Source organism: Bos mutus, chromosome 17 (assembly GCF_027580195.1).
Source record: "Bos mutus isolate GX-2022 chromosome 17, NWIPB_WYAK_1.1, whole genome shotgun sequence".
NCBI classification, from domain to species: Eukaryota; Metazoa; Chordata; class Mammalia; order Artiodactyla; family Bovidae; genus Bos; species Bos mutus.
Window position 1 is genome coordinate 23,729,178 of NC_091633.1, and position 27,374 is coordinate 23,756,551.

The following is a 27,374-nucleotide window of genomic DNA, read 5'->3' on the forward strand; positions in this document are numbered from 1 at the left end:
AGTATAAACCGTGTTCTTCTTGAATCTGTTCTGCATGTTGCTTTTCCCCACTGAATAATCTCTCTGGGAGATCTCTCCGCATCAGCTGTGGGGACTTAATTCCAGATGTCCCCGGCTCAAAAGGCAAAGAATCAGGGTCCGCCCTGAAGTTGAGGTGTGAAGAGTGAGGACCCCGGGAGGCGGGCGAGGGGAAGGGCTCGGCTCCATCTTGAGTCGCGGGTACCTGCGCAGAACTCTCCGGGACTCGAGCCACAGGCCACGAAGGCGGGAGGCTGCGGGGAGGAGGGGAGACCTCATGGGCGCAACCCTTGAGCCTCCGCGCCTCACCTCCTCTTCTGCGCGCCAGCTCCCACTTTCTCCCCGGCATCTTTCACCAGCCTCCGGCCAGGGGCGGGCCCAGGGGCGGGGCCCAGGGGTGGGCGGGGTCGAGTGGGCGGCCCGGGGGGCGGGGCGGGCCCGCGGCCGCCTTGGAGGCTGGAGAAAAGTTGTCCCGGCCAGAGCGCTAGCCGCCGAGGGTTCCGGAGCCGCCGCGGCTTGCACCCGGCAGCGGCGGGGCGCGACCACCGGCTCTTCAGTCCGGCCGGCCGACTCGCTGCCGGGGGTGGCCCCGGGGCATGGGACAGCCGGCGGGGGCCGTGAGCGGGCGCTGCGCCCCGGGCGGGCGGCGGACGGCCTGAGCTGCCTGGACGCAGGATGCGCTCCGAGGGCGCGGCCCCCGGGCCGGTGGCGCCACTGTGTGGGGCGCTGAGCCTTGTGTTGGGCGCGCTGTTGGGCAGAGGTAAGAGGCCGGGGACCCGGGGTGTCGGTCGCGCCGGCGCTCGGGAAGTTCCCCTCGGTCCCCGGGAGCCTGGGCGGGAGGGGAGCCGATGAGTGGGGTTGTCTTGGGGACCTGGGTGAGGGCGCTGGTTCCCGGGCGCGGAACGGCCCCTGTAGATGGGCTACCCCAGTTGGGTGCCAGGTAAGGGAAATTGGAGCGAATTCGGCTGATCCAGTATCTCTGGGTTCGGAGTGCTTCCCGGGGGTGAAGAAGGGGCGTGGCTGAGGGACACTCTGTTTGTTCACCATCACTGAGTTCCATGAGGACTTAACGCAACCCCTGCATTAAACTACGTGGAGCTGGGGTCTGGGAGCGGGCAGCCCGGCTCTTTGCACCTCCTTTGCCCCAGTCTGGCATCCCCCTCCCCAGCTCGGTAGGACTGGGGCTAGTGACCTACGAGGGCAGACCGGCCCCTTTCCCCCACCGTGGGGTCTCGAGGGCCGGCGTTAGTCCACGCAGGAATGCCCGCTCACCACGCAGCCTCCGGGGACCTCGGCTCGGAAGAAATCCGGGACCCCCTCGGGGTACCCCGTAGAGGTCTTGTGTAGTCTAGGAGCGCGCAGAGGTGATCGCGCGGGTGGGGGAACTGCATCTCGGAATCAGATCTGGACTTCCTAGCAGTGGGTCCTGGGGGGTGGCCTTTTACCTCAGTTTCCTCATCTCTGCAATGGAACTGACCACTCTGCTTTGGGTTTAAGAGAATTCAGGGAGGGGACGACTGGCGCCCAAAGAGCTCAGGAAAGGTTGGTATTATTTTTCCGGTTATGATTACGTGCGTGTGGGACCCGGGCGGGCGGCGCGAGGGGCCGGGAGCGTGGTCTTGGAGCCCGGGAGCCGCCGGCGCCGCGTGCCTTCCCTGTCCGGCACCGGCACTGGGGGCCGCGAACTCGAGCGGAGGAAGCCCCGCTCCTCTGGGAACCGCCGCTGCGTCCACCGCGACTGGGCCGAGAATCCGGTGCGGGTGAGCGCGTGGGAAAAGGGTGCGGGGGGAGCCACTTTACTGCCGCCCGCGCCTGGGCAAGGGTCTTGGGGCCATCGGGTGAAACCGAGATGCGCACAAGTGTCCCTGTCCTTCGCCCTGCGTCGCGGCTCCCGCCGCGGCCCCGGGCCCTGAGCCGGCAAACCGAGTCCAACCTGATGAGAATCACGGGCCCTCTCCGGCCTCAGGCTGGGCTGGAAATACATTCGGAGAGACAAGTTGCCAATTGATGTTACAAAGTAGCGTTTGCTTTTCCAAAGTCCTTGCGCACCGGCTGGGATTCCAGAAAAATCTACTTTCCTTAAGGCTGCAGGTTCCCAGACACACCAACTGGACAAAATTGCTGTTTTAAACAGGTCCCTTTTCCCCAAGAGCTCCAGGTAAACAGAAGTGTGTGTGTGTGTGTGCGCGCGCGCGCGCGCGTGTGCTCCCGTTCGCGCGCGCGTACGTGTGCGCGCATGGGCACGCGCGTGCGTGTGAAGGGATGGGGAACATTTTTCTGTTTTATTCCAGAGGAGTAAAATCTGGTGACTTAATTCTGTCATGTGCTCTGGATTCTATCATTTCTAGGACTCGGTTTTCCTAAATGTAAAGTGGCCATTAAAAAAAAAAAAATTCCTTCCTAAAATACTTCCCAGAGACATTGTGATGATAAAGCGATCTAATGGGTAGAAAGCACTTTGTTAAGAAAGGTGGTGTCATTTTAAACTGAGCCAACGGTGAAAGTCCCCATCAGGTTCTTTCCCTCTGCCAGGAGATTTAATCATGTTCAGTTTAGAACTCTGACTGCTGAATGTGCTTTTCAAAATAAGTTGTGGACTTTTCTTAATTAAAGCTCACATTCCTTTTTCTCCCTCCCGGCCATCTAGAGGATTTTACTTTTGAGTTAGAGGAATGGCGGTTAGAAATGTCCCCGTGGAAGAGGCTAGGGACAGCAATTTTATTGGGAAGTGGAATTGGGAATTTTGTTTTGAAGATGCTATTTAGAGGGCACGGGGTGGGGATGGGGGTTGGAGGTTAAGGGGAGCTGTCCCATTCCTCCCCGGCAAAGCCACCCTTCCCCCTAACCTAGGGCAACTTTGACTTACTGAGTTTTTCTCTTCCCACTTTTGCTTGACAGTTTTCACCACGTGATTTGGGGGCTTATGAGTCTGCAAATTTTTTTCATTTTGTTTCTGGTGGCTACAAGTAACAGTACATTCACTCCCATAGATCTGCAAAGAAAACGTTTGCTCTGTAGATTTCTCATAGAAAGGGAAGCTTTCTGACCCTTGTTTAAATTTGTACTGTCTTAAAAAATCATCGCTGACTCTTCTGGCCCAAGGATTTAAGTGCTGATTTCTGGAACCCTTGAAACCACTGATCAATTTTTAATACCAATTGTAAGCTGATGTTCAACTGTGGATTTAAGACTCTGCAATTCCTCAGGGTTTGGAACAGAATCATTGTTCTTGGGAGGTTCCATAAATAGACCAGGGCACTGAAAAAAGGGAGTCTTCCTAAGATTTAAGACTTGGGCTGAAGTGAAGTGTCCTTGAGTTACTGGTTGAGGAATTGGCCTGGTGTAAAGAAGAGGGAAGGGCGGGGGTGGGCTGAGATGCTGTCAGAGGTGAAGTAATGCTGTGAGAGGTGATGGTTGTCAGTCACACAGGGGGCCTCTGGGAAGGTCACACAGGCCGGAAATTACTTTCCTGAAATCTGGGGCCAGGTGTACTTCATGATTCAGAAGATAGGTTTGTAGGGAGACAGAAACCCAGGGTCATCCATAGATATTCTTTGAGACACCTGGATTGGCTGTGGAATTGTGTCCATAATTGGATCCATAGCTCATTTTGCACGAAAGATGTGAGTATTCACATCAAGAAGTCCCCCAATAGCCTCACTGCACTTTAGAGCAGCTTTGGTCCCCAGAGGAATTAAAAGCCAGGCGACCAACCTTCGGATTGTCAGAGCTTTGGGGATTTTCAATTGCTGGTTTGGAATTTGCAGCTTGGGGCAGGTGTCATGAGTAGGAAGAGGTTGTTAGCAGGCAGAGGTCCTTCTCAGCTCCCCTGGTGCACACTTAACATGGGAAAGATCCTCATACCTGGTCCTTCCTACACTTAGAGTACACAGACACTTTTTGCCCTAAGCACACACCTCTTCTTCCCCAGATTGAAACTCCCCAATGCATGGAAGCTCCTTAGAAGTGATTTCAGCTTCTGGGAAGCCATTCTGTGAAACCGCCAGGCTCCTGGGTCTCTCCTAGTTCTCTGCTCCACACCCACAGCTCTGAACTCACGCTTGCAAACTTCATGACCTGCAGGCAAGCACTGTTCTGTCCACGGTGTTTATAAAATACTGAACAGTCTCCCACAAACTGAGAGATTTCACATATAAAAATCGGAATTTCCAATTTCCCCTAATAAGAGTGTGGGTACTCTGCTGACCTTGGCACCAAAGCTATGAGGAGGTGTCACCCTGCCCCTGGATAAGGTGTTGATTAAGGGCTTCTCTTACCTCCTTACCTGCCTGCCCCTTCCCCTTGGCCACTTGAATTTGCACCTCTGGCCCTTCTTCCTTCATCTCACTTATTATTCATCCTTAGCTTCATCATAAGGGTGGCTAGAATCAGGCAGAGAAGAACCCAGAACTCTCAATTATATTAGCAGTTAGCACTTTCATGAGCAGGGGTTAAAACCAAAGCCTTTGGATGTATTAGATATTTCATACATCCATAGTCATGAGAAGTGAGGTTAATAAAAACGAATCTTTGGTATATTAATTGGAGTGAAAGGGAGTATTACTGAATTAATGGAATAAATGGAAAGTCTGATGGATAGAATATTTTTACAGCAATCTGCTTTGTTTAAAAGTCAGGTTTATTAATCCAATTTGCATACAGTAAAATTCACCCTTTTGAGGATAGAGTTTTAATTTTGATGAAGGCACATGGTCACATAGTACAATTGAAGTATAGAAAGAACATTTCCATCACTTTGCCCAAATCCCAGGGACCCCTGTGTTGCCACTTCCCTTCCTCTATCTGCAGCCCTGGCAACCATGATTTCGTTCTCCATCCTTATGTGTATGTGTGTGTTAGTCACTCAGTCGTGTCTGACTCTTTGCAACCCCATGGACTAGCTTACCAGGCACTTCTGTCCATGGAATTCTCCTGATGAGAATACTGGAGTGGATTGCCCTTCCCTTCTTCAGGGTATCTCCCCAACCCCGGAATGGAACATGGGTTTCCTGCATTGCATGCAGATTCTTTACCATCTGAACCACCAGGGAAGCCTCTCCATCCTTATAGTTTGCATTCTTCATAATTCCATAAACGTGGGATAGTGCAGTATGCAACTTTTGAATCTTATTTCACTTACCACAATGCATGTAATATTTACCTATATATCAGTAGTCTATTCCTTTTTCTTCTTTTTGTTTTTAAATTGAGGCATATTTGATTTACAATATAAGTGTCAAGCATATAACATAGTGATTCAAAATTTTAAAAGTTATTCTCCATTCATAGTTATTATGAAGTATTGGCTCTATTCTCTGTGCTGCATAATATATCCTTGTAGCTTTTATTTTCTTATACCTAATAGTTTGTACCTCTTAATCCCCTACCCTTATCTTGACCCTCTACCTTTTGCTTTACCCACTAGTAATCACTAGTTTGTTCTCTGTATCTGTGAATCTCTTTTTTTCTTATATTCACTAGTTTGTTGTATTTTTTAGGTTCCGCATGTAAGTGATAGTATTTGTCTTTGTCTTTCTATTTGTATTTGTCTTTCTCTGATTTATTTCACTAAGTGTAATACCCTTCAGGTCCAGCCAAGTTATTACAAATGGAAAAATTTTGTTCTTTTTATGACTGAATAGTATTCCATTGTATATATACACTGCATTTTCTCTATCCATAAACCTGTTGATGAACACAAGTTGCTTTCATATCTTGGCTACTGTAAAAAATGCTGCTTTGATCATGAGAGTGTGTTACCTTTTTGAATAAGTATTTTTGTTTTCTTCAGGTGTATGCCCATGAATGGAATATCTGGATTTTATGATAGGTCTATTTTCAGTTTTGTGAGGACCCTCCATACTGTTTTCCACAACAGCTACACCAATTTACATTCCCAGCAATAGTGTACAAGGGTTCCCTTAATCGTCAAATCAAAACTGCAATGAGGTATCACCTCACCTTTGTTAGATGGCTATCATCACAAATAGTCTATTCCTTTTTAATACTCCATAATCCTGTGAATGGATACAGAGCCATTGTTTATTCATTTCCTAGTTTAAGGACATTTGGGTTACTTTCATTTGGGGGGTATTATGAAAAATGTCACTACATTGTTTGGTTCCTAAGTCATGTGCAACTCTTTTGCAACCCCATGGACTGTAACCTACCAGCTCCTTTGTCTGTGGGGCAAGAATACTGGAGAGGTTTGCTATTTCCTTCTCCATGAAAAATGTCACTATAAATATTCACAAACAGGTTCATATATAAATATATTTTCATTTCTTTTAGGTAAATGCCTAGGACTGTAATTGCTAGGTGGTATGATAACTGTTCACATAATTTTATCAGAAATTGCAAACTTTTTTCAAACGTGGAAACACTATGCATTCCCACCAACAAGAGCTCCAGTTGTTCTGTATCTTGGGACTATGCATTCCCACCAACAAGAGCTCTAGTTGTTCTGTATCTTGGGGACCACTTAATGTTACCCTTTTGTTTAGTTTGATTTTGTGTAGCAGTTCTAATAGGTGTGTAGTAGTATATCTTTCTGGAGAAGGCAATGGCACCCCACTCCAGTACTCTTGCCTGGAAAATCCCATGGACGGAGGAGCCTGGTAGGCTGCAGTCCATGGGGTCGCTAAGAGTTGGATACGACTGAGCGACTTCACTTTGACTTTTCACTTTCATGCATTGGAGAAGGAAATGGCAACCCACTCCAGTGTTCTTGCCTGGAGAATCCCAGGGACGGGGAAGCCTGGTGGGCTGCCGTCTATGGGGTCGCACAGAGTCAGACATGGCTGAAGCAACTTAGCAGCAGCAGCAGCAGCAGCACTATATCTTTCAAGTTTTAACTTTTATCCTATGACTTATGATGTTGAATATTCTTTCTTGTTTCTTACCATTCTTATATCTTATTTGATGCATGTCTTTTTCAAATCTTTTGCCCATTTTTTTTATTGGTTGTTATTTTCATATTATTGATCTTTGAGGGTACTTTATATAGTATGGATACAAGTTTCTTTTCAGATGTATGTTTATATGATTTCTCCCAGTATGTATCTTTGGAAGAGCAGAGGATTTTTAAATGAAGTTTGGTTTGTTAATTTTTTTCTCTTAGTAATTACACCTTTGGTGTCATATCTAAACATCTTTATCTAAGATTTATAAAGACTCTCCAGATGTCTCTGGTGCTATTTGGGTATTTTATATCCCTGCTTATTTTTTATCTTTCTGTTCTGTCAGTTATGGAGAAAAGTGTTGAAGTCTCCGTCTCAAAGTGTTGAAGTGTTGTGGTTTGTCTAGTTTTCATTTCAGTCCTGTCAGCTTTTTCTTTATGTGTTTGAAACACTGTTTTAGGTACATACACACTTAGAATTATAATGAATTCTTGAACTGACTTCTTTCTTATTATGTAATAGCTCTCTTTATCCTTGGAAACATTCCTTATTCTGAAGTCTGTTTCATGTGATATTAATACAGCTACCTCAGCTTACTTTTGATTAGAGTTTGTATTGTTGTATCTTTTCTGTTTTTTTAAAAAACAATCTGTATTATTTTATGTGGATTGCTTATAAACAGTATATGGTTAGGGTTTGCCTGTTTATCCAGTCTGATAATCTCTGTCTTTTAATAATTGTATTTAGACCACTTATATTTAATGAGATTATTGATATATTTATATTAAAATCTAACATCTTGCTTTTTTTCTCTAGGCACCATCTGTTCTCTCCTCCTTTTTCCTTCTTTTTCTGCCTGTTTTCATTCTGAGTATATTTTTTATGATTCCATTTTATCTCCGTATTGGTTCATTATTGGCTCATTATTTATTCCTCTTTAAAATTTAGCCATTGCCCTACAAGATATATCTTTAATTAATCAAAGCCTACATTCAAATTATATCATACTGCTTTATATGCTGTGTAAGAATCTTAAAACAATATATCCCCAGCATTTTTCCCTCTACATATAATAATCCTTTCCAGGGCTTCCGAGGTAGCTCTTGTGGTAAAGAATTCACCTTTCAATGCAGGAGACATAAGAGATGTAGTGTTCGATCCCTGGATTGGGAAGATTCCCCTGGAGAAGGGCATGGCAACACACTCCAGTATTCTTGCCTTGAGAATCCCATGGACAAGCTATAGTCCATAGGGTTGCAAAGAGTTGACATAACTGAAGTGACTTAGCATGCATTAAGTCACTTCAGTTGTGTGCAACTCTGCGACCCCATGGACTGTACCCCACCAGACTCCTCTCTCCATGGATTTCTCCAGGCAAGATTACTGGAGTGGATTGCCATGCCCTTCTCCAGGGGATCTTCCTGACTAAGGGATTGAACACACGTCTCTTGTGTCTCCTGTATTGGCAGGCAGCTTCTTTATCACCAGCCCCACCTGGGAAGTGACTTAGTAGTATGATCCTTTACAAGTGCATTCACTTATACCCTGGGCAATGGCTAAGGGAATTTTTCACTTAGAGATTATTTGTATATACTTTGAAGAAGGATACCAATTATGTTTAATTGGCTTGCCTTTGTTTCTGAGTGGGTACTTCTAATATCTTTGAAACTGTTTTCTCTTTAGGACTTAATTCTCTGCCCTACCTGTGTGCTGAGCTGAACAGAAGTGTTTCTATACCTTAGGGATTTAGAAATCACTGCCTTTAAAGAGAGGACGAAAGTAAAATACAACCCAGCCAAAGTCTGAATTAGCAAAATTTCCAAGAGAATAGTTATAGCTGTCTCCGAGAGTGAGTCCTTGTTTTTTGCAGTGTGTACATTTCTTTTTTCTATTTAATAATGCTCTTGGTAGCATATTCACAGTTGCAAATGTCTGGAACCCTCAAAGACTTGATGTAGAAGACCATGTCATCTCTATATAATTTTTTTTGTTATTGAAGTATAGTTGACATATAGAATTATTTTCAGGTATACAACATAGTGATTGGACATTTATATACATTATGAGTTGATCACCATGAAAAGTCTAATCATTTATCACCATTATTGCAGTAGTATTGACTATATTCCTTATATTGTATATTACATTCCCTGACTTATTTATTTTATAGGTGGAAGTTTGTACCTCTTAATCACCTTCCATAAAATATTTTTTCTTTCTCCCTTCACACCCTTTATGTTGTTGGCGACATGGGGAGCTATCGTTTATGAATTGATTAAGGATGCCCAGTATCATGGAAGCTTTAGCTTAGTTTTGAGCATCTGTTCTGCCATTTCCTGAATGAATTGGTCAGAAGCCTCTGGTGTTAGCAGCAGAAACAAATCAGCTAAGGGATTGGGATCTTATGACCCTTAAGGTACACTAAGGGACCAGGTTTCTAAAAGTCTGAAGTTGCCAGTTCAAGGGTTCTGGTACTTGTCATTGATGTCCGGCTTCAGGGTACAACTGGGATACAGGGACTCTAATTACTTTATGTGTTTCTGTCTCTGTGGTCATGTTTTTTTTTAGGTTCCGGGGGGCATGCGTGCATAGTCGCTCAGTCCGACTCTGTGACTGTATGGACTGTAGCCTGCCATCCATGAGATTATCCTGGCAAGAATACTGGAGTGGGTTGCCATCTCCTTTTCCAGGGGAATCTTCCTGACCAAGGGGCTGAACCCTCATCTTTTGCATCTCCTGCATTAGCAGGTGGACTCTTTCCACTGCACCACCTGGGAAGCCCCAGATTCCAGGGAGGAAGAATCCTTTGTCCTTGGCTGAACTTTAGAATCATCCTGGAAGCTTTAAAAATTGCTAAATAACCTCCAGACTCTACACCTAATGGATTGAACCAAGATCTTTGTAGCAGTGAAGTGGAGGTGGGCAAAGAAGCAGTGTTAATCATTTTCATTTTTAAAAAACTTTTCAGGTGATTCTCAGGTATAGCCAGGAGTGAGAACAGCCCCAGCCCTGGTCTAGAAGAGATTAAGACGATCTGACAGACAGTTCCACCATATTGTACTCAAGGGAGAAAGGCATTTCTCCCAGAGAAAGATTGAAGAACTGTTACAAAAGGAGGCAGGATGCTGGATGTGTGTGCAGCAAAAATTAGAGGAGGGACAGCTCTTATGAGCTTATTTTGTAGGACTATGAGACTGTATTATTGAAAAAATGGGCATGAGCCACTTAACACAGTGCCTTCGTTTCCAGGTAGTTTAATGTAACAGAAACTTACTTTCTCCCAGTTTTGGAGCCAGAAGTCCAAACTCAAATCCAAACAAGGCTCTGCTCTCTCCATGGATTCCAGGAGGCTGGGGGGGTTCCTCTTTTGCCTCTTTCAGCCTCTGATGGCTTCTGGCTTCCTTGGCTATGACTACAGCCCTCCCATCTCTGCCTCCAGCTTCACATAGTCTTCTCTGCACATCTTTTCCCTTTCAGCCTTGTAAGGATGCTGGTCATTGATTTAAGGCCTACTCTCATCCAGAATGACCTCATCCCAAGATCTTTAACTCAATTAAATCTGAAAAGACTCTGTTTCCCAATAAGATCACATCCATAGTTTCTAAGGGGACCAGTCTTTTGGAGGCCACCATTCAGCCCATTACACATGGTAATAGTCGAATGAGTAAAAGGTCAATAAATCATAGCCAGGGACTTCCCTGGTGGTCCAGCCATTAAGACTTAGCCTTCCAGTGCAGGGGTTGTGGCTTCAGTCCCTGGTCAGGGAACTGAGATCCCACATGCTGCAGGGCCAAAAAGCCAAAACATAAAACAGAAGCAATATTGTAACAAATTCAATAAAGACTTTAGAAATGGTCCGCATCAAGAAAAATCTTAAAAAAATAATCATAGCCATTATTATATGTATAGTTATCAAAGCCATGGAGAAGAAGAATCATCCCCAAAATCTAATAGAAATTACACATAAATGTTTCTTAAATGACTGAGACTAATGTAAAAAATAAAAAGCATTAGGACAACAGTGGATTTGACGACATCGGGGAATAGGAAAAGCTCCTGGAGTGTACCGTGGTGTCCATTTATAATCAACCTAAACAGAGAGCCAGTGGTTTATATTCTGAGACATCCCTTGATGTACTTCATGCTTAAATACAGCTTATACCTAATTCCATTTGGCTTAGTTTCATAATACTCTTGATACTGTCTTAAACAGCTCTTCTCCCTACGGGGTCGCAGAGCCATCGGAAACATCCAGAGCAGCTTCCATGCCTCCCTGAAGTTCATTTTTTCCCCCCAACTCAAGTGTTGACTCTTTTCATCTTTCTTGCTCAATTGGTCCCTCCGGCCCCTTAATTATAATGTTGGCTTTCCACCGCATTTCCTCACTGTCTCTGTGGACTCCGATGCTGTAGAAATAGGGATATAACACTGCCCACTTTGGCACGTGGGGGTAGATGAGCGGTCCTTTGAGGCAATAAGGGATTCTCTTATTCTCAAAATAAACAGAGGAACTTTAAGACAAGCACCCCACCCCCAGGATCCCCATGGAACAGAAGGCTGGCTTTGTTCTTATCATGGAATTCCAGCTTAGTGATGATTTTAAGCGGAAATTAAAAAATTAAAAACTCACACCTTAAACAGGAGGTGGCACTGGAAACATGGTTTTGTCTTCACTGGAAACAGTGAGGTTGTGTTTGAGGCCCTGAGACAGGGTTTCTGCACCTGCCCAGTAGAAATGATCTCAGTGTCAAATGATTCAGTTCATTTGTCATGACCTCTTTAGTTGCATGTGCTGAAAAAAAAAAAAAAAAGAAACAGCTTATACAAATAGTACCAAAGCCACAAAATAAAAATACATAAATAAAATGGGGGTTTTAAAAAAATGTATCAGGTTAAGTAACTTAAAAATACTCAGATAGGCTTCAGCCATGGCTGGATCCAGAGATCTGTTAATGTCACGAGACACTGTTTCTTTCCATCTATCTCCTCTGTTCCCTGTGTTGGCTTCATTTCTGAGTGGTCATCATTGTCACCAGCAGCTCAATGTTTACATTCTATCCACACAATACACCCCAAGGAGAATTAAGCGGCTTCCTAAATGATTATAGAAAAGGTTGATGGTGTGAATCTCTTGGTGCTCACTGGAGTCCCTGGCCCAACCCTTACCCAGCCACTGTGATGGGAAGGGATGGAGTCTCTGATTGGTCAGGTCTGGAACACACCAATGCAGGAGCCTCAGGTCAACTGCATCCAAAATACTAGGAAAGAGAGTGCTGAAGTGTCCAAAGACAAATCAGGCTGTGTCAGATGAAACGGAATGGATGCTAGGCGGGCAGGACCCTACCCAGCCAACCAAAGAACTAGAGGAAACCAAAGGCCAATTGTATGTCTGCTTCTCAGATGTATAGTTAAAGCCGTTGGGGCAGCCCATGGCAAGGTCAGCTTGCTGCTTCTTTTGCCATTGCTGAAATGGCATTATTTGATTTCTGATCATTTCCACTGTGTCATCTTCTAAGTCAAGGACATCCAACTCCAAACACACCTTTTGTTCTAGGGAATCTTCTCCGTTTTCTGTCTGCTTTGGCTCTCTTCCTTTCATTCATTCTTTCCGCCATCAAACATTCCTCAATAGCAGTGCTGTTTGCAATAACCAACACTTGGAAGCAACCTAAGTGCCCATCGACAGAGGAATGGATGAAGAAGACGTGGTGTATATATGCAAAGGACTATTACTCAACCACAGATAAGAATGAGATAGTGCCGTTTGCAGCAACGTGGATGGACCTAGAGATCATCATACTGAATGAAGTAAGTCAGACAGGGAAAGACAAATACCATATGCTATCATATCTAAAAAAAATGACAAAGATGAACTAGTTTATAAAACAGAAATAGACTCACAAAGCAGTTTCTTATCTGCTTTCAAAGTCGGCATTGTCATCTGTTGTGCTGATTGTCCCTGCTATGGGCCAATCATCTCCCCAGCTATGGCCTAGCTCTTGGACACCTCCCTCAAGTGTTGATGACTGGAGGTGTCTGCCAGCAGTGGCTTGACTGGGAGGTTTCCTGTGAGTCCTGAGGTCCACTCTTCTGCCTACAGAAGCAGGAGACATCATCTGTCAACATCATCTTCGGACTCCTCCTCAGTGATCCAGGAGTCCTTTTTCTTTTATTGTAGTGGTGTTGATTTACAGTCTTGTGTTAATTTCAGGTATACAGCAGTGATTCACTTATACATATATTAATTCATTTTTAGATTCTTTTCTCATTTTACATTATCACAGAATGCTGAATAGAGTTCCTTGTGCTACACAGTAGGTTCTTGGTTGGTTATCTGTATTACGGATATCTTATAAAAGTGTATGTATTTTCATCCCAAACTCCTGATTTATCCCTCCCCTGCCCCCAGTACTTACCCTTCAGTAACCATAAGTTTGTTTTCTATGTCTGTAGGTCTGTTTCTGTTGTGTAAATGTTTGTTTGTATCACTGTTAAAAATTAGATTCCACATATGAGTGATATCATATATTTGTCTTTCTCTGTCTGACTTACTTCACTTAGTATGGTAATCTCCAAGTCCATCTGTATTGCTGCAAATGGCGTTATTTCATTCCTTTTTATGGCTGAGTAATATTCCATTGTGTATATATATATATATATATGTGTGTGTGTGTGTGTGTGTGTGTGTGAGAGAGTGTGTGTGAGTGTGTGTGTGTGTGAGTAATATTCCATTGTATATATGTGTGTGTGAGTGTGTGTGTAAGTAATATTCCATTGTGTATATATATGTGTGTGTGTGAGTGTGTATGTGTGAGTGTGAGTGTGTGTGTGTGAATATGTGTAATATTCCATTGTATATATATGTGTGTGTGTGAGAGTGTGTGTGAGTGTGTGTGTGTGTGTGTGTGTGTGTGTACACACACCACATCTTCCTTATCCATTTCTCTGTGGTTGGGCATTTAAGTTGCTTCCGTGTCTTGGCTATGGTGAACGTAAGAGCTTGAGTATGCTGCAAACATCAGAGCACACGTGTCTTTGTGAACAAGAGTCCCGGATCTGAGGAATTTTTTTAGCGGGGTGGGGGGATGGTGCTGTGTGGCATGGCTTGCAGGATCTTAGTTCCCCAACCAGGAATTAAATCTAGGCCCTTGGCAGTGAAAATGTGGAGTCCTATCCACTGGACCACCATGGAATTTCCAATCTGGGGAATTTTATTCTCTTCCTCCAAACACACATGTTATCAAACACACATGTTACTCAGTTTCTTATCCAATTACTGTGACTCCTGTGGAGACAGTCCTTACTTTGATAAATCAGGGGGAAGGCCACAGTGTCCTACATCCTCAACATACACCAACTGTGTCTTGCTTAGGAACATCCTCCATTCAGACTCTTCCTGACTATCAGTGAGATCATGTTGTCCTCTTCTCAAAACCCTCTAGAAACTCCCATCATATTTAGAGCTAAAGCCACAGTGCATTCCATGATCTACAAGGTGCTACATGAACTACATGACCCCAGCACCCTTCTGACCTCATCTCAACCCCAGTGCCCTCACGTAGGCACTTTGTTCCAGTCCCGTGGGCTGCCTTGCTGGTTCTCACCATCGCTAGGCTCCCACCTCAGGGCCTTTGCACATGCCTGCTGTTGGGTAGCATCTAGATATCCACTGAAATTGTTTCCGTTGTCTGTGCCATCTGCTCTTCTTCACTGTGGGACTTTCTATTCCCCTTTTCTATTGTGGTTTTGTTTTTTTCACTTATCACCACCTGATAACCCCATAAGTTTCACCTACTTAGGTTTTGTTTTTTCTTTCGGCTGCACTGGGTCTTTGTTGCGGCACACATGGGCTTTCTCTACGTGCAGCGTGTGGACTTTTCTTGTTTGGTGCAAAGGCTCTAGTTGTGCGTGGGCTTCTCATTGTGTTGACTTCTCCTGTCGTGGAACACAGGCTCTAGAGCATGTAGGCTCTCTGGTTGCCCCCAAGGCATGTGGGATCTTAGTTCCTAAACCTGGAATTGAACCCATGTCCCCTGCAGTGGAAGGTGGATTCTTAACCACTGGACCACTAGGGAAGTCCCCTCAATTATTTGTTTAGCCAACTTCCTCTCCCCTAGAATTTAAGCCCCATGAAAACAGAATTTCTCTTCTATTTTGTTCACTTCTGTATATATCTGTTTTGCTCATTAACCTCAGTGCCTGGCACATATTAGGCCCTTAATACTTGGTGAATGAACAAATGACTACATGACTTAATTCTCTCTTTGGCTTCTCATACTATCTGACTTTTACCTGAACTCATCTCTTTTGGTCTTGGTTGCACAGAAAAATGGGTAGGTACATTTGATGCGCTGAAAACCTCTAGATAGCCACCATTTTATCAAGGGTTGCCAACTGAGAATCAAATCCACCACTGTCCTTTCTCTCCATCAGTCACTCCAGGAAGTTGTCCCTTAGCATGGAGGTGAGAATGTTCATAATAGTGTGATGCTCAAAGGAGCTGGCCAGGTGCAATGTTTTCAAGTCACTGAGTTTATTTCTAAATGCCCATCCTTCTCTGTATTTTCTGCCTCTTCCTTTCAGGGGAGAGAAGGGAGGGGCCCTTGCTTTTCAGATAATGGTTTCTCAGAAATGTATACATGAAACAAATCAACTTAAAACAGAGACCAGAACTTCACCATAAACAGTGGAAAGCATCCTTGATTAGGACTTTCTCTTAACAGCTAAATAAATTACTGAAAGAGTGGAAAGTGGCTGCAGACAGGTACGAGATATCTTGTGGGGGCGATGGAATTATACCAAAATTAGTATCAGTTATGGCTTGATCCAGGTGCTCAGTTATGACATCAGAATCTTTTTTTTCCTTTGGTTCTTAGCTTTGCCTGTTATGGTGTTGACTTCGTTTTTAGGTTCCATGTGGTGGGTCTTGGCTGTCCTAAGCTCCCACCCTTGCAGAGTCAAGGTCAACTGTGCTTTACCCAATACCTGATGAACCCAGGAAAGGTCATGCTGTGTCTCCTTGGCCCTGTTTGGTTCATGAGCACTTCTGAACCAGTCAACTTGGTGTGTAAAAGACAATGTGCTCTAATGATCATGTCTGGGGGCTGTGGGAGGAGTTTGTGAGGACTGACAGTGGGGTGCAGAGGAAAATTGGGGTACTGTTACCAGAAAAAAGGTGTGTGATTGGGGCCATTCAAAAACCCAATAAATATTCCTGCGTCTCCAAATTCCAGAGTGTAAGCTACATGGGTAGGGAAGACAGAGAAAAGTCATGCAAACAAATTGTCTGTCTTTCCTGCTCAGAAATCTATCTGAGTTTAGTGTGTATGAACAGGAGGCAGCACCGAAGATGTGTTTTCCTAACTGAGTTTGTGTCACACTCGCCTGAACCAGCGATAAGCAAGCATTGTTTATTATTTGTCTGTCAACCCCGCCCTCTCTTCCATATCAGAGGCAAAAAGATGCAAGAGATGGACCTGAGTACTGCATGGAGAGACAAAGGCAGGACCCAGACGGAGCTTAGTTCAGCATGTTAGAACCTCAGCCTCACCTGAGAACTCCTAATTGAGGGCAAGGCTTGGGGCTCACACCAGCCTGAATCAAATTTCTGCTCTGTTGTGTATATATGTATGTATGTATGTGTGTGTGTGTGTGTGTGTGTGTGTGTGCTTAGTCACTCAGTTGTGTCCAACACTTTGTGACCCCGTGGACTATAGCCCCCCAGGCTCCTCTGTTCATGGGGATTCTCCAGGAAGGAATACTGGAGTGGGTTGCCATACTCTCCTCCAGGGAATCTTCCCAACCCAGGGATCGACCCAGGTCTCCCGTCCTGCAGGCAGATTCTTTACCATCTGAACCACTAGGGAAACCTAATGTAGAGATGGGCGTTATTTAATCCCACAGACATTCAGGTTCTGGATCTATGCAGTGGGGCCAGGAAAACACATCTCATGGAGTTATTGTAAGAAGTTCCAATGAGCTATTGTACATATTAAAAAAAAAATCTTTTGGCTGGCAAAGCTTGTGGGATAGAGTTCCCTGACCAGGGATCAAATCCTTGCTCACTGGCCTTGGCAGCGTGGAGTCTTAACCGTTGGATGCCCAGGAAAGTCCCTGGGCTATTGTGTATCTGACTTTTCTTTTCTATTTGCCTACATTCCAGCCACACTCCCCATCCTACTCTGTGCCCTGGGAGGCTGACCTCTGCAGGGAACACTTCCTGTGCCTGCTGCTTGCCATCTGGAGTTGCCCAGTGGGGGTGCTTGTAGGAGGTCAGAGAGTAGGAAGAGAGGCTGGAATATTTCTTCCCTATCTGCTCCCTGTGCCTCTGTCCTCCATGACCCTGACTCCTCTCTGGAGTCCTCTGTCCAAGGCTCCTGCTCTCACTGGAGTCAGGAACACTTCCTTCTTCCTTCTCCTTCTCCTCTTTATTTAGATTTAGATTTATTTTATTTTATTGAAGTGTAGTTCATTTATAATGTTGTGTTAATTTCTGGTATACAGCAGAGTGATTCAATGATGTATATGTATGTGTGTATACATTCTTGTCACATTCTTTTCTATTATACTTTATCATAGGGTATTGAATATAGTTCCCTGTACTCTACAATAGGATCTTGTTGTTTATATATTGTATGTGTAACAGTGCTAATCCCAACCTTCCAGTCCATCCCTTCCCGTCCCTCTTCCCCCTTGGCAAGGGGGAAGATAAGTTTCTGTTTTGTAGATAAGTTCATTCGTGTCGTATTTGGAATTCCACGTGTAAGTGATAATCATATGGTGTTTGTCTTTCTCTTGCTGACTCACTTCACTTAATACGATCATCTCTAGGTCTGCCCATGTTGCTTTAAATGGCATGATTTCATTCTTTCCTACGGCTGTGTAATATTCAATTGTATATGTGTACCACATCTTCTTTATCCATTCATTTGTTGGTGGACATTTAGGTGTTTTCCATGTCTTGCCTGTTGTGAAGAGTGCTGCTGTGAGCACAGGGGTGCACCTTTTTAAATTAGAGTTTTGTCTGCGTTTGTGACCAGGAGTGGGATTGCTGGATCATACGGCAACTCTATTTGTAGTTTTCTATAGGAACCTCCATAGTGTTTTCCATAATGCCCGCATGTCACTTTAGATGATATGCTCCTCCATGTCTTATCTTAGGAGCCAAAATCACTCTATTTCCTCCTTAAGTAGTCCCTTCTTAAAGGCACTTGAACCATCTGCATTAGATTCTGTTTCCTCCTGATGCGCACATACGGAAATAAAACTCACACATATGGTGGAAAAGAGTTGGAGGCCCGTTGTTACTATGTGTAAACAAGCTTAAACCTATAGACAAGTTGTAAGAGCAAGTGCCTAGAGCTTTGATCCCCTGAGCTGTCTCAGAGTGTCTGACCAAATACATACTTACCACCTTTGAATAGTTGCTGAGTGTTTTCTTCCAAACAAAGGCTTTCTCTTCTAGAACCAGAATATATCTTGGAGATCAGGAATAAACATTGCTGCCTGCCTACTGTACTGTCCTCAGACCCTAACTTAGCATCCTTTATTGTCTCAGTACTATCCTTTGTGTCATGGAACTTTGTTTTCCTTCATTCTTTCCCTGAATTTCTTGACTTTAAGAGTTTTGAAGATTACAGGCTGCTTATTTGTGGCTTGTCTCTCAATTTAGGTTTGTCTAATGTCTCTCCATGCTTAGATTCTGATTATGTACCTTTGGCAGGAGTATCCCAGAAGGGATGCTCTACTCTCACCATTTTGCATTGGATCAGGTAGGATATGATTTAAATCTGTCACAGTATTAATGGTGCTCACTTGATTGCTTGGTGAAGGTGCTGCTTGCCAAGCTTCTCTGCAGTGAAGCTACCCTTAGTTGCTTTAAAATTAATAAATATTCTATGAAAAGAGGTTCAGGGACAATGTAAATGTTTCTTATTAGAATTTCAGTATTTCACTGATGAATTTATTAACAGAATGGATTTATGGATTTCATTTGTACTCTGTGGCTTATATTTCATTACTATTACTGGTTATTTTGATGCTTAATGGTAGTGAGAATCATTTTATAATGACTTCTACGTCCTTTTGATGTGTCCTGTGTCCTGAGTGTTCTTTAAGCATTTTCTTCCTTTCTAAATACAAGAACTTCCAGGCTTATCTTGTAATTTCACTGTCCCAGTCCTAAAATCAGCTCAGTTCCTTTTAGTGAGAGATTGGTGCTTAGAAACCAAAGTTTAGGCTCTAGATGTGCTCCTTGCTACTTGGGTTCTCTAATCAGGAAATAGTGGTACACACAGTAGCATCCCTGTCTGTCTCAAAAACCATGAGTTCACACAGATATCTCAATGCACAACAATGCAAGGCTCATCTAGGCTTGTCCTTTTTCATTTGTAACTCCTGTCTCATCTCTCTATACAGCTTCATCCCCCTGCTGTCTTCACCTCAGTCGTCTCAGATTCAACACCTGGTGTTGACTGCTCCCTGGCCCCACTAGGGCTATGATACCCAAGCTCCCTATCCCAGGGGGCTGCTCTTCCAGCCAATCAGCCACTGACACCAAGCTCCAGACCCCTACATCCCTCCCTATGTCCCGCATCAGGACAGTCCTGATGGTGTTGGTCTGAGTTATTCTGAAAGTGGAAGAATCAGTTTGTATTCTTATTTGGATTCAACTGTATCATCTTCTTGGAAAATGTCTGTACATTTTAAACCAAAGGAGTGTGCCGCAAGCTCTCTGTGTCACGGTGTCCATCTCTGACCAGAGAGGACTATGGACCACATCACACTGGACAGCTGCCTTGTTTCAGACGCTCCTCCACAGGATGAAGAAGGAGTTTGTGATGCCCCTTTATTGTCTCTGATAAGCATCAGTGATTACCAAGACGCCAGGTGTAGGGGATCCTAAACAAACTCACTTAAAATATTTTTGCTTTTGTAGTACCTAAAAGAAGGTATTTTTATGCATCTACACACTGCTCTTTTTTCCCTAATTGGTGAGCAGTGTTCTCGAAGGAGCTTTTGTGTGACAAATATACTTATTTATATATGTATGTATGTATAAACTTATTTACTCTTCACAATGACCCCAGGAGATGAGACCAATCCTTATACCTGTGAGCACCAAAGTCTTAATGATTCAAGTAAACCAAGAAATCAGGATTTTAGAAAACAGTGAAGTGGCCCAGGTTTCAAGTTTTGGCAACATTTCAAAGTATATTAAATGCTTTTTGATTTAAACAGTCTAGGCTGTGGCCTCAGGTGGGAGAAGGCAATGGCACCCCACTCCAGTACTCTTGCCTGGAAAATCCCATGGATGGAGGAGCCTGGTAGGCTGTAGTCCATGGAGTCCCTAGGAGTCGGACACGACTGAGCGACTTCACTTTCACTTTTCCCTTTCATGCATTGGAGAAGGAAATGGCAACCCACTCCAGTATTCTTGCCTGGAGAATCCCAGGACGGGGAGCCTGGTGGGCTGCCATCTACGGGGTCGCACAGAGTCGGACACGACTGAAGCGACTTAGCATGGTCTCAGGTTAGCCAATTGTCCATTCCTGCCTTTGACCACTGAACTTTGGTAGGAAAGGCGAGGTACTAGAACTGGCCATGATGGGACACAGTCTTGTGTGGCTATATTAGTTACATTGGAATACTGAAGTACCAGTCCACATGGTTGAAATGAGGAGAAGAACCCTTCCCAGAAGAAGTAATGTGTTGGTACCAGAAGGGAGAGAAGGGGTGTTAGGCAGACCAAATTAATGTCCCTTGAAATAGGATCCAGGTGCACTTGGCAGAGATGGGAGGAATGAGTGAAGATGTTGGATGAGAGACAGAGAGAGAAGACGCTTGAAGGGGAGTGCTGGCTTTGTCGAATGAGGATGGTTTCCTAATACTCCCATGGCTGACCTGATATCTGTGAAGAATTTTGCTGCTTTTTCTTTAAATACCTCAATCAGGGTTTCTCAACCCTACTGACATTTTGGGCCAGATAATTCTTTGCTGGGGAGATGTCCTGTGTAGGACTAGATGCCAGTGTCACCCAACTACCCATGTAGTGACAACTAGCTGTGTTTCCAGACATTGCCAAATGTCTCCTGGGGGAAAACAGCCCTCATTGAGAAACATGAGTTTAAACAATGCCCACTGTGTATAAAGGACTTCCTGCACCATAATATTATTTTTAAATTTTTTTACTTGCAAATAATTTTAGGCTTTAAGAAAAGTTGCAAAATCTTACAAAGAATCCCATATACCTTTCCCCTAAATTTCCCTAAATTAACATTTTACCACATTTGCTTTAGCATTCTTTTTCTGTTTATATCTATCTCTACATACTTTATTTTGTTTATTTATTTTTATTTTTTTGGCCACGTTGTGTGGCATGAAGGATCTTAGTTCCCTGACCAGGGATCAAACCTACACCCCCTGCAGTGGAAGCACAGAGTTTTAACCACTCAACTGCCAGGAAAGCCCCCTCTCTATATATATTTTAAATGTATATAAGTGTATATATTTTTTTCTAAACTAATTATATTCATGATTGCTTGCACATGACTCCTTTTCGTGTATATTTCCTTGAAGCAAGGGCTTTCACTTACTGCTTTACAGTGATCAAAATCAAGAATAGAACTGTCTTTACAGTACTGTTACCTCTACATACTTTATTCAGATATTGCCTATCGTCCCATCATATCATTTATAGCAAAAAGAGAGCTAAGTTTTTCATGGTTCAGAATGCAATCCAGGATTCTACCTGCACTGTCAACTTCTTTTTGTGTTTTTAAATCACAAACAGTTCCTCAGCCTTTGTCTTTCCTCATCCTGAAGAGTGCAGGCCAGTTTTTTGGTAGAATGTCTCTCCATTTGATCTGTATTGATTTTGAAGTCACAGCTGTATTCCGTTTGAATAGATCTGGCCCTCTGGACACTGGGTTCTGAGTTTGGATGATTGTCTATTCGGTGTCATCTTAGTATTAATCAGGCGTCACCAGCAACTCCTGAAGGATGCATCCTCTCCTTTAATGTCCTGGCTAACATGGCAGAGGGGCTTCCAAGGGGGCCCAGTGGTGAACAGGCCGCCTGCCAGTGCAGGAGACACGAGTTTGATCCCTGGGTCAGGAAGATCCCCTGAAGAAGGAAGTGGCAACCTACTCCAGTATTCCTGACTGGGAAATCCCATGGACAGAGGAGCCTGGCGGGCTACAGTCCATGGGATCGCAAAAGAGTCGGATACAACTTAGCGCCTGAACAGTAACGACAATAACATGGCAGAAGACCCCAGAAGCCTACTCTTAGGAAATCCTTTCTCCTGCCTCCTCCAATCCAGCTATTTCTGGGATGGTCTGACCTCAAGGCTGCTTTGTTTCTTCTGCTCCCACCTCCTTACCGAATTCTGTTGCTGGGAGTCTCTTAGAGACAGACATTTGGGGGCACAGCTGGCTCTGTGGCTTGGGTCCCACACTCCCTCCGGCTGCGGGGAAAGGATCCTACACTCCGTTTTCCTGGCACAACAGAGTTTGGGTTGTGAGTTTTGTTTTTTTTTTTTTTAAAGCTAGTTTTGGTAGCTCAGCTAGTAAAGAATCCATCTGCATTGCAGGAGATCCTGGTTTGATTCCTGGTTTGGGGAAATCCACTGGAGAAGGGATAGGCTCCCCACTCCAGTATTCTTGGGCTTCCCTGATGGCTCAGCTGGTAAAGAATCTGCCTGCAATGCGGAAGACCTGGATTCAATCCCTGGGTTAGGAAGATCCCCTGGAGAAGAGAACGTCTACCCACTCCAGTATTCTGGCCTGGAGAATTCCATGGACTGTATAGTCCATGAAGTTGCAGAGAGTCGGATGTGACTGAGTGACTTTCCCTTTTACAATGTAATCTTAATTAATTTATTTTTGACTGTGCTCAGTCTTCATTGCTGCGTGGGCTTTGCTTGAGGTGAGTGAGAGCTACTCTCTAGCTGCGGTGTGCGAGCTTCTCACTGTGGCGGCTTCTCTTGTGAAGCACAGGCTTTAGGGTGCTTGGGCTTCAGCAGCTGTGGCCCCCATGCTGTAGAACACAGGCTCAGTAGTTGTGATGCATGGGTTTAGTTGCTCTGAGGCATGTGGGATCCTCCTGGACTAGGGATTGAACCCACGTCTCCTGCATTGGCAGGCGGACCCTTTACCAATGAACCACCAAGGAAGCCCTCAGCTTGTGAATTTATGAGGATATTCAGAAAGGTGAGGGGACCACGGGAGACCCTGTGTTACTGCTGGGAGCAGTTGTTCTGATATGCTGCTGGGTCCAACTCCGCTCCAGTCTGAGAAGCCTGACACACACCCCTGTACCCAGGTGTCACCTGTTATACAAGCCCCACATCACAGACTTGTGTTCAGTGACAGTTGAAGGGGAAGAAAGTTCAGCTCCCTGCTTCTCCCCACTGCTGTTGCTGCCCCAGGCATAAGCCGCCTTGCCTGGTGTTCCCGCTGCTTCTGGAGAAAGTGCTTACACATTCCTGGTGCTCACACCCTCAGGACGAACATGTTAGTTTTCAGACACCAGGGAATCTAAACCCATATTTAGGGAAAAAAATAAAGTTCCCATCTCTATGGGTCATTGTCCTGTTAATACATCCATTTGCCTAACTACATAAAACATAGGACGTCTTCATTGGGTTAAAGGTGACGTCACATTTTCTCTAGGAACTTAGGGTCCTTGGTGTGGAGGGGGCAGCTGAAAGCACACAACACACATACACACACACGACATCACACACACACAAACACAGACTCATTTTGGAGGATTTTTTGGAAAGAAAGGAGGTATGGCCAAGAGGTGTATTTAAATTCCCATCTTCAAAGACAGAAAATTGCTCATAACTTTTAAATCAGTATTTTCTCATTTGCAGTTTATATTCTGTGATTCTCAACAATTCTTGTCATCATTAGCATCATCCATGCTTCCATTTACTTAATGACGGTCTTTCTCTATATCAAATCTTTTAATCTGAGCTTTGCCCTAAGCGGTACTTTCCACGAAAGTCACTGTTTTACGTGCTAATTGTGTTTTCCCCCCAAAGAGTAAAATACATAACTGCTAATATGTTTAAAAGTCCTTCTGCCTTTACCCCAATTTATCTCAGACTCCAAACCTTGGCAGATTCTGGCCTACAGGGCAGCAGCAGCAGCTGGCAATAGGCAGCTTTGATAACTGTTGCTGTTTTTCCCCATGATCCGAATTTTCTGATTGCCTCCACTGTCATATAACTTGGAACCAGGGCTTCAAGACCAGGTGGAAGAATGATTTCCTAATATTCCAAGAGAGTGAGTTTGAAAGCAAAAAAAAGGAAGTCTTCTTTGTCACCATAGACACACAGTGGAATGCTTGATTGTAGAACACGGAATCATAAGTGACGAGTTATCATACCAGGAGGTTCTCCCATTAAACTGCCATCAGTTTGGAGGCTCCTCAGTTGGGTGTTGAATTGCTCCAGACGTGGTTCTTATCCATATATGCAGTATCAAAGACTCAACTGTAAACATATATGCTTTTTTCAAATAAGTCTAAAAACCCAGAGGTTTTTCTCTTCGCCTTCTCTCAGAGGGATATACCTTTCCTTAAGACTCCTATTCCATTGATGAATTATTTTTTTAAATGTATCTCTTTGGCTGCACCAGGTCTTAGTTGCAACATGAAGAATCTTTGATCTTTGTTGAGGCATGTGGAATATACTTCCCTGACGAGGGATGGAACCCGAGCCCCTTGCATTGGGAGCATGGAATCTTAGCCACTGGACCACCAGGAGTCCCCAAGACGTCTCCTTTCATTGCCTGATGTTCCTTCCCTCCAATGCTGAAGATGAGGCTAGGAGCAGCCTTCTCAATTGAGTGAATGGAGCTCTTCCTTGAGTAGGAGGAACTGAAACTGAACAGACGAGAGACAATGAAGTGTCTTGATGGGGTTTGAGTCCCTGGGTTATTTCCTGTTTTCTTCAAGGCTTGATTCCTATACCTGGGTGATGTCCCTGGAGATGCTTCCACCAAGCCCCTGTGCTTGTCTGCCCTCAGGCCCATCCCTGTTTCTCCCAGCTCACTTCTGCATCCCTGGGAACTGGACCTCCCAGTTCCCTAAACACCACGTCCATTAGGAGACAATGAAAAGGGCTCTAGAAAGATTGAAGGTGAGAAGCCAAAGAATTCCTTTCCTTCTCTTGCTTTGCTTCTCTCACTGCCTGTGGCTCAGGGCTGGGTCTTCTTAGTGACTCTGGTGGCCACGAGGTTGCCCCACCCTCTGTGTCCTGTTTGGTGCATTGGGCCTGGCCCTGGTCTCAGGGACACCACTCCCTGCACTGTCCCTCCCTCACTGGGGCTGGTGATGGCTCCTAGGGCTGCTGGTAGCTGGCTGCTCACTGTCCGTCTTTGGCTTCTGAGCTTTTGCATCCCTGTGTCATGAAGTCTTTGTGGTCCAATCCTAGTGTGAAAATAACTCCAGCAGTTTCTGTTTTTCCAACTGGATCCTGACAAAATCCCCGTTTTTTTTTTTTTCCTCACTCAGGTTCAAGTTTGCTTTCTGCTTCTTGCAACCGAAAGAAGCCTAACCAAAAAGGGTATAAGGAAATATACTTAGATGAGGCCCTTGGACATGGCCTATCTTCTTCAGGTTCCAGCCCTTCCCCACTCCCAGCCTGAGTTTGTGTCAGTGAAAAGGAGGTCGGTCATCCTGCTAGTGCCCACATGGAGCAGATGTGCGAAATGGAGTTGTTTTGTTTTTCTGCTGGCTCTGCTAGAATGTAAGCTGCCCAAGAGCCACGGGTTTTGTTGCTTTCATCTACACTGAATCCTCGGTGCCTGGAGCAGGGCTGGGTACACAGTAGTGTCAACTGAAAAAAATACACACAACCTAAAACTTAAGAATTGTGTTTTATTGGGTGGACTTGCTAAAGACTCAACCCCAGCATACAAACTCAGAGAGCTCTGAAGGACTGCTCCAAGGAGGTAAGAGAGGAGCTGGGATGTGTAGTTTTCCCAACAAAAACCAAGAAGTCAGAAAGTGGAAAGATTACTGTTAGTTAAAGAAAAACAGACATCTCAAGTTAATGAATTTAGTGCTTTTTATGGGAAGAGACCGGAGAAGGCAATGGCAACCCACTCCAGTACTCTTGCCTGGAAAATCCCATGGATGGAGGAGCCTGGTGGGCTGCAGTCAATGGGGTCGCCAAGTCAGACACAAATGAGCGACTTCACTTTCACTTCTTGCTTTCATGCATTGCAGAAGGAAATGGCAACCAACTCCAGTGTACTTGCCTGGAGGATCCCAGGGACGGGGGAGCCTGGTGGAGCCTGGTGGGAGTCTATGGGATCACACAGAGTCAGACACGACTGAAGTGACTTAGCAATGGGAAGATACAAGAGACTGGGCTCATTGAAATCCTTCCTTTGATATGCATCTCAGTTATCCCAGGCCAGTATGCTGTTTCTCTCAGTCCTGAATCCCCCGCAGGGTGCTCTGTCAACATCCTTTGTTTACTCTTGGGGCAGGCTACATTCTTCATTCACAGCAGACTTCTTATTCAAACCTGTTAATTAGGGCTTTCCTATAGCTCAGTGCTAAATAATTCACCTGCCAGTGCTGGAGACACCGGAGACTTGGATTCAACCATTGGGTCAGGAACATCCTCTGAAGGGGGAAGTGGCAATCCACTCCAGTATTCTTGCCTGGAGAATCCCATGGACAGAGGAGCCTGTGGGCTACAGTCCATGGGATCCCAAAGACTTGGACATGACTGAGGACACATGCACATTAACCAAATGCCTAGGAAAGCAGTGAAATCAACTTTAATATAATACATGGAAGAGAATAGACGCTCTCAGAGTACATTACACATGGTAGGTCTGCAAATTCTGGGTGTGGGGGTGTGTGTGTGTGTGTGTGTGTGTGTGTGTTTTGGCTTGCATTGTAAAATATACATCTTATAAAAGAGCCTAAGAAAAAAGTTTCAAAGCCAAGGATCAAGACTTCAGGTCAGGTCCTTGCATGTAAACAGTAAGGAGTTGTGTAAATCTAGCATGTAGTTTCTCCTGAATTTTTCTCCATCAGCATCACGAATCTCCTTTTGCATCAAGGTCCCCAACACCTCTCTGGCATTAGCACGCATCTCTCCCCAGTGTATACCCTGCTTTCTGACTTGTCCAGTTAACTTAATTCTGCAGTCTAGATTACTGTTTCCTGCAAAAGTGCTCGTTTGTTCACCAACTTAAGATTTTAAAAACAAAAGCTTTTAGTGATAAGTAAGAAAAGTCACAGTGTATGTAGATTTTCTGTCTTGCCTTGAATGCACACTATCACTCCTTTTACCCAGAGCTTTTCCATTAATTGGAAAAAAAAATCTGCCCACACTGGGGGGCAGAAAAATTGTATTTATTGTACAATTGGCTCCGTATGGAATTTTGAAACACTGGGGGGCTACTTGAGGGCACCCTGTCTCTC

The 27,374-nt window shown here is 44.5% G+C and overlaps 1 protein-coding gene across 1 annotated transcript in view; it reads left to right on the forward strand.

The window, feature by feature from the left end:
* The first annotated feature begins 460 nt into the window (after positions 1–460).
* The window catches only part of TMEM132C (transmembrane protein 132C), a 452,942-nt gene continuing 426,028 nt past the window's right edge, over positions 461–27,374 (forward strand). The window contains exon 1 of the mRNA XM_070386332.1: positions 461–778. Within this exon, the coding sequence (XP_070242433.1) occupies positions 694–778 (85 nt within the window). The 5' untranslated portion in view covers positions 461–693. The remainder of the gene's footprint in view (positions 779–27,374) is intronic.